Genomic DNA, 12,008 nt, shown 5'->3' with positions numbered 1-12,008 from the left:
TCCATCCTTTTATCCATCCATGCATCCAATTATCCATCCATGTATCAATCCATCCATCCATTTATCCATCCATCCGTACATCCATCCATCCATCCATTCATCCGTCAATCTGTCCGTCCATTTATCCATCTGTCCGTCCGTCCATCCATTCATCCATCCATCCATTCATCCCTACATCCATCCATTCATCCATCCATCTTTTAATCCATCCCTCTATCCATCCATTTATCCATCCACGCGTCCTTGCGTCCGTCCGTCCATCCATCCATCCATCCATCTTCCTTCCATCCATCCATCCATCCATCCATCCATCCATCCATCCATCCATCCATCCATCCATCCATCCATTTCTCCATCCATCCATCCATCTATCTGTCAGTTCGTCCATCCATCCGTCCATCCATTCATTCACCCATCTATCCATTTATCCATCCATCCATCCATCCATCCATCCATCCATCCATCCATCCATCCATCCATCCATCCATCCAGCCAGCCATCCATTCATCCATTCATCCCTCCATCCCTCCATCCATCCATCCATGCATCCATCCATCCATCCATCCATCCATCCATCCATCCATCCAGCCAGCCATCCATTCATCCATTCATCCCTCCATCCATCCTTTATCCATCCATGCATCCATTTATCCATCCATTCATCCATTCATCCATCAATTTATCCATCCATCCGTACATCCTTCCCTCCATTCATCCGTCCATCCGTACATCCATTTATCCATCTATCCATCCATTCATTCATTCATTCATTCATTCATTCATTCATTCATCCATCATCCTTCCATCCATCCATCCATCAGTCCATCCATCCATCCATCCATCCATCCATCCATCCATCCATCATCTATCATCCATCCATCCATCCATTTATCAATCCATCCATTCATCCATCCATCCATCCATCCATTTATCCATCCATATCCATAGTATGATAAGCTAGGCTAACCATACTATGGTATTAAGAAGTGTCTTTCAGTCAGTGATTTGTTTTTCCCTGTCTGTATGTTTCAGTTACAAAAACCACAAGCAATATAAAAGTACATAAAAGATCTTCAATGAGATCAAGAAAAGCAAGCCTTGTGTGGAGAACCTTTTTTACTTTTTTTTGCTTTGTTCGCTGGCTGTCTAGCTTCACATAGCCACGTGTTGTGAGGACAGCACGTGGCTCCATCCATCTTTTAATCCATCCCTCCATCCATCCATTTATCCATCCATGCATCCATCCACTTATCCTTCCACGCGTCCTTGCGTCCGTCTGTCCATCCGTCCATCTTTCCATCTTCCTTCCATCCATCCATCCATCCATCCATCCATCCATTTATCCATCCATCCATCCATTTTCCATCCATCTATCCGTCAGTCCGTCCATCCATCCGTCCATCCATTCATCCACCCATCTATCCATTTATCCATCCATCCATCCATCCATCCATCCATCCATCTATCCATCCATCCATCTGTCTATCCATCCAACAATCCATCAATCCATCCATCGTCCATACATCCATCATCCATCCATCCCTCCATCCATCCATTTATCCATCAATCCATCCATCTGTTTATCAGACGATCCATCTATCAGTCTGTCCATCCATCCATCCATCTCTCAGTCTGTCCATCCATCCATCCTTTTATCCATCCATGCATCCAATTATCCATCCATGCATCCATCCATCCATCCATTTATCCATCCATCTATACATACATCCATCCATTCATCCATCCATCCGTCCGTCCTTTTATCCATTCATCCATCCATCCATTCATTCATTCATTCATTCATTTATTCATCCATCCATCCATCCATCCATCCATCCATTCATCCGTCCGTCCATTCATTCATTCATTCATCCGTACATCCATCCATCAATTCATCCATACATCCCTCCATCCATCCATTCATCCGTCCATCTGTCCATCTATTCATCCATCCATCCATCCGTACATCCATCCATCCATTCATCCATCCATCCGAACGTCCATTTATCCATCCATTCATCCATTCATTCATTCATTCATTCATCCATCCATCCATCCGTACGTCCATTTATCCATCCATCCATCCATCCATCCATCCATCCATCCATTCATTCATTCATTCATTCATTCATTCATCCGTACATCCATCTGTCCACCCATCCATTCATCCGTACATCCCTCCATCCATCTATTCGTCTGTCCATCAATCCATCCATCCACCCATCCAGCCATCCATTCATCCATCCATCCATCCTTCCATTCATCCATGCATCTATCCATCCATCATCCATCCCTCCATCCATCCATTTTTCCATCCATCCATCCATCCATCCCTCCATTCATCCGTCCATGCGTCCATCCATTTATCCATCCATCCATCCATCCATCCGCCCATCCATCCATCCATCCATCCATAAATCCATCCATCCATCTATCTATTGATCTGTCTATCCATCCATCCATCCAGTCAGCCATCCACCCATCCTTCTATCCATCATCAATCCATCCATCCATCCAGCCATCCATCCCTCCATCCATCCTTTATTCATCCATGCATCCATTTATCCATCCATGCATCCATCCATCCTTCCATTTATCCATCCATCCGTACATCCATCCATCCATTCATCCGTCAATCTGTCCGTCCATTTATCCATCCGTCCGTCCGTCCATCCATTCATCCATTCATCCCTACATCCATCCATCCATCCATCCATCCATCCATCTTTTAATCCATCCCTCTATCCTTCCATTTATCCATCCACGCGTCCTTGCGTCCGTCCGTCCATCCGTCCGTCCATCCATCTTCCTTCCATCCATCCATCCATCCATCCATCCATTTTTCTATCCATCCATCCATCTATCTGTCAGTTCGTCCATCCATCCATCCACCCATCCAGCTGTCTATCCAGCCAACAATCCATCAATCCATCCATCGTCCATACATCCATCATCCATCCATCCCTCCATCCATCCATTTATCCATCCATCCATCCATCCGTTTATCAGACCATCCATCTGTCAGTCTGTCCATCCATTCATCCATCTCTCAGTCTGTCCATCCATCCATCCCTCCATCCATGCTTTTATCCATCCATTCATCCAATTATCCATCCATGCATCCATCCATCCATCATCCATCCCTCCTTCCATCCATTTTTCCATCCATCCATCCATTCATCCATCCATTTATCCGTACATTCCTCCATCCATCCATTCATCCGTCCATCTGTCTGTCCATTCATTTATCTATCCATCCATCCATACATCCATCCATCTGTCTATCCCCCATCCCTCCATCCATCCATCCATTTATCCGTACATCCCTCCATCCCTCCATTCATCCGTCCATCTGTCCATCCATTCATTTATCCATTCATCCATCCATACATTCATTCATCTGTCTATCCCTCCCTCCCTCCATCCCTCCATCTATCCATCCATTACCTTTATTGCTTCATCTATATATTCCTATTTACCTGAATTTTCCAGGCAGATTGTTTTTACAGGAAGATAAGCTTGATTTACAGATTAATTTACGTCTTTCTGTTTTTTCGTTGAGCCCATATAAACAAACATTTATTTTTTTCTCACCATGGATCATTTAGTTATTGAAAATGTAGCCCTAGATGTTTGAAATATCAAGCTAAAACATATATATATACATATACATATACATATATCATCTAGAAGCAATGTAAACAATAGTATAGGGTTATCTGGTATCTCATCTGCATTACAGAAATATAGTTTTGTAATCCTATATTTCAGCCTTGTTGGAAAACGTACAATCATGACATTGATTTGTTTCCAGCTAGATGGTGCTGCTATAGGGAGTTTTAGTTCTTACATAACAGGGGCGTTTGAATCAGATTTAAAGTAGTAAATACTGAACTGAAATTATGGGGGGGGGGGGTGTCAAAGGGACGGTGGACACAAATGTAGAGTCAGATCTAATTGTTAAATGGGTGTAAAGGTATTTAATCCATACTCAACAGCACCCCCAGTTGTTGGGTATAACACTTGAGCTCAGGTCCAGGACACTGAAACTGGGACCGAAGGTGTACACTGGAACTGGATGCTAGAACTGGGACCAGAGCTGGACAGTGAAACTAGAACTAATGCTGGACACTAGAACTGGACACCTGAACTGGGACCAGAGCTGTCCACTGTAACTCGAGATTTGAAGTGGGACCTGAGTTAGACATTGGAACTGGGAGCAGAGCTGGACACTGGAATTTGAACTGAAACTGCACACTGGAGCTTGACACTTGAACTGGAACCAGAGCTGGACAATGGAACTGGGACCAAAAGTGGACACCCATGTACTAGGGGATAATTCTCGTGGGACATGTGAGGTTTTGAAGCTTTCACATACATCACATTTCATCACTGTGATTTCATGATCAGATCTCTGTTACAGCTGAGACTCGGACATCTTCCAGCTCCATTATCACACTCTTACCATGTGAATGTGGGATAATGGGATAGCTTTGCACCAGGGAGGTGTCACTTTTCATCTCAGCTCATCAATACTTGTCTCACTTTTCATTACATTAGTGTCAAAAGACTTTTTCCACTTGGTCATGCATCATCCTTCCCCTTCTTTCTCAATTTCAGCACAGAACAAGACACTAAAGAAAAAAAGAGAAATTAGCCAAAATTGTTCCAGCTCATGAAAACAAAATATCATCCAGGTAGTTAAATACATGAAGTATTGGAGGATAAGGTTGTTTTAGGCCTAGAAGTTGTGTCTGATTGGCTACGTCATCTGCGTTAGAGATGATTATGTGTCCATCATGTCTTTTGGCCGAGCACAGAAGATGGCTGATGGAAGATCTGGTAGTCTGTAGTAGCATCGACATGAGGCTGGGCTCCTTATCCTGGACACAAGATCCTCCTTCATCACACTCACTGCTGCAACGTGCTGCTAGTGGAACCCTCACATTTTAAAACCTGTTTTTAGACTCTCCCGTTCCACCATTATCCATGATGAGAATCTCACGTTCAAAATGTCCCATTCACATCCACGAGAGGAAAAATTACATAGTTTTGCTCTAATGGTCTCGAGAACCAGAAAAAGTTCTGGTTTCTTGTGGAGGATGGAATAGGCTTAATAGGATCATGTGTCATTATCCAGCATCTTAAGCTGATACCAGCGTATCAGGGATGGTTAAGGTCAACCAAGCAGAAACTAAAGTTTGAAGTCGGATCTTAAAGGTAGAGGGGGTCTGCTTCCTGAAGCCGAAGTGAGAGCTGTTTCCACAGAAAAGTGTCTGATAACTGGGGGTTCTGTCTCCCATTCTACTTTTAGAGCCTCTAGGAACCACCAGGAAAATCAGGAACTCTGAGATCTATAACATCCAGTGGACCCTGGTCACTAAGCTCCAGGAAAGTTTTAAAGAGGGAAACTACTAAAATTGATGCACATGATGTTGTAACATCGCCCAAAAGTTCAGTGAAGACCAGCTTTCACATAATGGCTCACATATAGGATCCAAATGCTGTGTAGACACTGCTTACAAGACTCAGTTTAAAAGGGGACGTTTCCCTGCCTGCTTGTTCTACATTGTTACTGTGAAGACAGGTTTTTAAATCCCTTACTTGTTTGTTGACATGATAAAAACATGTCAAAAGGGGGAAGTGTAATACTTGGTTACATTCTGAACTGTTTTAGCTCTGATACGAATGTTTATGACTTGTATACAACAAACTGAAAGTAAGTATCAACCCTTGTGGAGAGTTCTGCACAACTGTAAACAATATACTTCTGTAACAGTACATATTACTGTACTGTATGTAACTGAAAATACTAAATCACTCCTGTACGTCAAGACGTTCCTGTCTGGCCACATATTTTCATCAATATCACATTGGATGTCATCCTCTTGCAATGCAGCAAGCAAAGTATCTCCTCAAGTGGTGAACCCACCCTCTACAGGACTCTGTTGTGATTGCATCCTGCATTGATGACTGGAAGCAGAGCCATTTGACTATGTGGATGCTCGTCGTACACCTTCCACCTCCAGGCGGAGAAAAACTCCTTTATTGGATTTAGTGAAAGCTGAGAGAAGTTCTTCAATTTAGGAGACATTTCAGGAAAAATATTGTAAAGAAATGTTTAAAATATGCTTGAGATATTTTGATAACTAGTTTAATTCTTTTGTATATAATGTCTCAAGCAACAAAATAAGGACTATTAGTTTTATGGGGATTAACTATTCTGCAGTTGTAAGTATTGTTAATTTTGACTGAGATGACCAAAACAATTGATAATGTCATGAAATAGCGGAGAATTGTATGAAAGCAAATGCTACATGTCCAAAAGCATTTTCATCATTGCAATGAGAAGTGTTACTCTGATGTGCACAAATGACAAATTGTTGCACATTTTGAACTAATAGTTATGAGAATGTTAATTCTGATGTGAGAAATGCACTAAAGCGACAGAGAAAAACTGTAATAGATCTCGTCTTGCTCAGTGTGTCTTTTAGCTAGAACATCCAGCACATGGTGACAGATAAGCAAGAACCAGATGTGAGAACCATCAGTTATCAGTCAGGTCTGGTGCATTAGATACACGCCTCAATTTAAAATTCACAGACGATGAACAGCACATCCTAATCTATAGCATGAGCAGTGGGTTGCCTGCTCATGTCCATAACTGGCCAATTATAGTCGGTTGCGTGCCAAGCCATCAATTATATGAGGCAGTCTCCCGGCCTAAGAAGATAAAATGTGGTCACATCCAGAGAGTTCGGGGCTCAGACCAAGATAGTTCAGAGAAACCTTCATGTTATAAAATACATTCAGCTACATATGTCTGGACAGTCTGCTTCCAACATGTAGCAGTCAGCAATAGAACAGGTGGAAAATAGCTTCAGTGCTTCATTCTAAGACCCAGCAGAGTGGGACGCAGACTGGAGGCTGGAGGTCTAGAAGTGATGTTACGCTTAGGAAACACATAGAGGAGTTTTTATTCATCCACAAAGCATTTTTAGCGGTGTCCCAGTTTCCATCCAGATGGACTTTATTTTCTGCAGCTCCTTGTACACCTGGTTAATGGCAGTGATGGTGTCCCTCTGCACCTGCAGGACTTCCTCTGAGGACTGAGCTCCTGCGGTGCTGGGTGGAGTCTCTGGCCTCACCCTCTCCAGCCACAGCTGCAGCACCACCCACCCAGCTAGAACACCCAGGAACTATAAAGAAATATTATTTAACACTAAATAAACTGATACCAATCTCAGATGTAGCTGTGCATGTTCATTTTCTAAATGAAAACAAAGGAATAAATGAGCTGCATCCTCCTCCCTAGCGTGTCTTTCCTCTGACACGGCGTTTACAGCATCTCCACCTGCTGCCTTCCTCCTTTCTGGCCCTGGTGATGACCACGTCGACCTCACCAGATAAAACCTGTTCTAGTTTTTCAACGTGGTCTATCAGGATCTCAGTCACACTTTCCAAAGAAATCCCTTTCTTCCCTCTTTTCCCTCCTGAGCCATCATGGAAATAATATGATGAATATTTATTACAGGCATTCACCTGACCTTTTATAGCCACCATGTGGGCGGGGCAAGACGCTCCCTCACGTGCACCAACTTTAGGGTTGATTCTGATTTATAAAGGAAACAGGCGTGGGATGTGCGTGTGCACGCTTTTATAAACCTGAAAGTTTCTGTGCGCAATATTTCCTATTTTCAATACGTACACCACCTGTAGTCTGCTGTGCTACAATCAGGTTTATAAATGTGGCCCCTAATCTGGTTTTCACCAGAATGTGTCCAGTATGGGCAACAGGAAGCAGCCAGATATCCACCATGTTAATCTGCATCACTTCCTGTCTCTGCCTCAGTGGAAGAGAACCTGACCAGGGCTCAGTACATCAACTTAGTGCCTATAACTATGCAGATCCCGTCGACTCTGTGGAAAAAGAAGAGTGGGATGAATAAGTGCTAGCATGATAGAGTACTCCGCAGAAGGCTCCAACATGTAAATGTTCCAACAGCTCTAACCTACTCAAGACTAAGTGGGCATACTACATGTCAACATCATGTATGATTAGATATAGGGTGTCAGGATGTGTGTAGACGAGGGGTGTGTTGGAGTACTCGTGTCATAGCAGTAGAGGAGGAAAAGGATTAGAGCTCTGATGTGAAAGTGTCTCACATTAAATGGATTTATCATGGAGTGAATTTTCTTCTCGCTCTCCACTGATAGTCACATCACGTTTAAGAGAAATGCCCAGTTTTCACATGTCAAAATGTCTTGCAGGTGATTTGGTGTCCCGGGCCATGTTTCACCTCCAGCCTCTGCACATTAAGAACCCCAGCAACGGGACTCCAGTCCACCAGCACACCAACACCACAGTGACCTGGGAGCCAGAAGCCCTCTACACATTATGTTACTTCATGCACTGCCCACAGATGGAATGGGAGAATCCCAACGTTGAGCCCTCCAAAGTTACCTTACAAACCGAGAGGTAAGTCCATCAGCAGGTCACAGGTCAGTACCCTGACCTGATCTCAGACTTGATTTAATCTTTAGGTGGAAAGTAGAAGTAGTGGTGCACAGGACTAAACCAGTCCCCACCAACCTATCAAATGCAGGTCAAAATTCAATATGGAGTATAAATAAAAACTATAGTGGGTGGTGAATCAGTGATGTGTACGAGTAGAGCTGTCTTCCACTGATGAGAGACAAATCTTCAGCCTCTGATGCTCAGCAGGCAGTGGGCAGGACTTCAGTTTGATGGGCACACTAGGCTGCTAATTACATGCTGAGAAGAAAAGAAATGTTTAAAAGTTAAGTGAAATTAAAAAATGAGGCAACCAGCTGCACAGCTTCTGGAGTTCTGGTGTTGTGTGAAGGAGACAAATATTCAGGTCTGCTGGTGTCACTGAGCTGAAACTCAGGCCATCTTCATCTTCATCTCACAGTGACCAGATCATTTATAGACATTTTTAATGAGTCTAGCAGGATAGTCTGCTAGACTGAGTACACTTGGGGACCAAGACAATCCCCATGACATGATATGATTGGGGACTTGATCCAGTTGGGGACCAAGATAGTCTTCCAGACACGGTACGATTGGGGACACTCAGGGACATGAATAGTCCGCTAGAATAGGTATGACTGGGGACTCAGTTCAGCTGGGGGATAAGGTTAGTCTGCTAGACTCTGTATGAGTGGGGACTCAGTTTAGCTGGGAACCAAGAAACTCTGCTAGACTCAGTTCAGACTCCATTCATCTGAAGGCAAGGAAAGTCTGCTAGACTTTCTGGCCCTAGACTTTCTCTATAGAAGCATTGTTGATAAAGAGACAAGAGTAGGAATTCAGTATCCAATGTTTTAAAGTCAAGTGTTGGTGTCCATCGTCATACTGCAGGCTAAAAACACAATAATATACTAAAGACTAAAGAATGCATTCACACCAGGATAGTCCACTAGACTAGGTACGATTAGGGACTCAGTTCAGCTGTGGGGCCAGGATAGTCTGCTAGACTAGCCACTAGACTCGGTACGATTGTGGACTCTGATCACTTGGGGACTAGAATAGTCCACTAGACTAGTTATGACTGGGGACTGGGTTCAGCTATGGGGCCAGGATAGTCCGCTAGACTAGGTACGATTGGGGACTCGGTTCATGTGGGGACAACGATAGTCAGCTCAACTTGGTATGATTGGGAACTCAGTTCACTTGGACCAGGGAACTTAACTAGAAACATGTTTTATCATTTTTACCATACTTTTTGATGTTGCTAACAGGGATCAAGAACTGGGAGGAGGATCAGATTTTATATACTGTGGTTTTCTAACCAAGTGTGGCGGGTGGTACATTTGGGATTTTTAAATCAATTAAAATTATTTTAAGTAAAAACAATGACACTGCCACCTGGGGACTTTCACCTCAGGAAATCTAACTAAAAGGGCACACAGGTTCAAATTAAGCACATGGACAGACGTGATTCATAAATTACAAATAACATTTTATTAAAATAAATACAGGGGTTAAAATAAAATAAAATGTTAATCACTCCAACCTTAAAACCAAGGTGTAAAATGAGCTGAATTTGAACAGTGATCACAATCCTGATAACAATGAGTTAATACATGCAATACAACAAACAATAAAACTGATGCAAGAACACAATAATATTCTCTATAAAACCATAACATAAAACAGGATGCGCTCCGTTCCTGACAGCCAGGTCTCGCCCGCCCACTATGCTCAGGTGTTTCGGAGTGACAGTCAATATGCTTGCGAAGACTTTGATGTTATCACTGCCAAGCCAGGATACTTGATGGCAATGTTCAGTTCAATGGATAAAAAAGTTTTTAAAAAAATGGGACAAAACAGCAGCATGTCCGTCAATGCCACCACGATGCACACTCTTCTGCTGGCCTGGTGGAACACACAAATTCATATCACTCATAGGCTCAAAATGATTTCTAGTGGGATAGCAGCCTTACCCATACATGCGGGCTTCCATAGAGGGAGAACTGAACCGACACGGGATACTACCAGAAGGCCTCCAGGATCCCACCCTGTCTTCAGCTCCAGCCACCGAGCTACTCAGCGACTGATCCATAAACTGGGAAACCCCTTGCTGCCAATGACGGCAACCTGAGCGCAGGGCACCGCTGCACACCATGCTGTAAAACGATTGAGCCGCATAAACGTCTGAAGACACAAAACCTGGCAGGGAAGCAAAACGGTGCTGTACTCACGGTATACTACTCAGCTTAAAGGCTCATCACCGCCACCAAGACAGCTCGGAGGTCTACCAGGGCCACCAAGGAATTCACTCTGACTAGCAAGCCCTGTCTAATATAACGGCCTTTGCCCCGCCCCATAGTCCACGCTGATAAATTACACCTGGAGAGGTGCAATTAAGGGAGACAAGGTAACCAAACTTGTCCTGCCACACAAGCAGTTAAAGGTGCAGCTCAGAGAAAAGGGAGGAGCCCAGATTTAGCCAGCTGTAAACATAGCATTGTGCTATTACAACTTTCCCTCCATTCAGACTGTAATCGTAAAAGACATGATAACTTTGTTTGTATGACCAGTCAAACATGCAAAGCTGCTGCCTTGATTAAATATGTGCAGCTAATTTACAGAAGAGCAGCTGCGTGAATGGGAAACACTCCCAGACAGTTTGAAATCATTTGTTGATAAATTCTAGTTGACAAAAGGTCATAATGGAGAAAAGCTTGAGAGGGCCCTTTAGTAATGAATTCATAATGCAGTCTAACTGCTTGGAATATGAACTTAACCCATTTAATTTAATATTATATAATCCTCATATGAGACAAATTCAAGGTTTTAAAATACCTTCTAGGAAAATAGCCTGTTTTATTGTTCTGTAAATTACTCCTAACACCATGTTAATCAGTGTTTTCTCATAGTATCCTGACAGCAGAGTTTACAAGGACATAATCATGATCAATGGGCACGAATGAAGCTTGATGTCTGCAAGAAAAACCCTGCGTAAGAAGATTTTAATTGTGTATAAAATGTCGACTTCATGGACAGAAAAAATACATCATGTCTCTTAATGTATAGAAACAGAAAAGAAGGATCATTTAAATTAACTGAATTTACACGCTGCATGCAGATCAGCTCATCAATATTATGTAAAAACTATTAACTTTATTTACTCCAGGAGAACAAGGTTCATCTCTGGTAGTTATCAGGCTTTGAAATGTGATGATGGCAATCATCACTGTGGCCCATGCTGCTGTGGTTTTTTCTCTTTTTTATATCAACAGGTCATAAAATAAAGATAAAAATGACAAGCCAGAGTTGGTTTTACATGCCGTTAAAAATGTCCCAAAATGATCTGATTACTGTGAGATGAAGATGACCTGAGTTTCAGCTCAGAGACACCAACAGACCTGGATATCTGTCTCCTCCACACAACACCAGAATTCTGGAAGTTGTGCAGCTGGTTGCCTCACTTTTTAATTTCACTCAACTTTTAAACATTTTTTTTTCATTAAAGGAGGCC

At 42.8% G+C, this 12,008-nt stretch overlaps 1 protein-coding gene across 1 annotated transcript in view; it reads left to right on the top strand.

The window, feature by feature from the left end:
- The window catches only part of LOC121634552 (ankyrin repeat and BTB/POZ domain-containing protein BTBD11-A), a 184,979-nt gene that overhangs the window by 120,944 nt on the left and 52,027 nt on the right, over positions 1-12,008 (top strand). The window contains exon 3 of the mRNA XM_041977264.1: positions 8,272-8,479. Coding sequence (XP_041833198.1) covers positions 8,272-8,479 — 208 coding nt within the window. The remainder of the gene's footprint in view (positions 1-8,271; positions 8,480-12,008) is intronic.

This window comes from Melanotaenia boesemani, chromosome 23 (genome assembly GCF_017639745.1).
Source record: "Melanotaenia boesemani isolate fMelBoe1 chromosome 23, fMelBoe1.pri, whole genome shotgun sequence".
In the NCBI taxonomy this organism is placed as follows: Eukaryota; Metazoa; Chordata; class Actinopteri; order Atheriniformes; family Melanotaeniidae; genus Melanotaenia; species Melanotaenia boesemani.
Note: the sequence above shows the minus strand (reverse complement) of the source record. Positions and strands in the feature narration are given on the sequence as shown.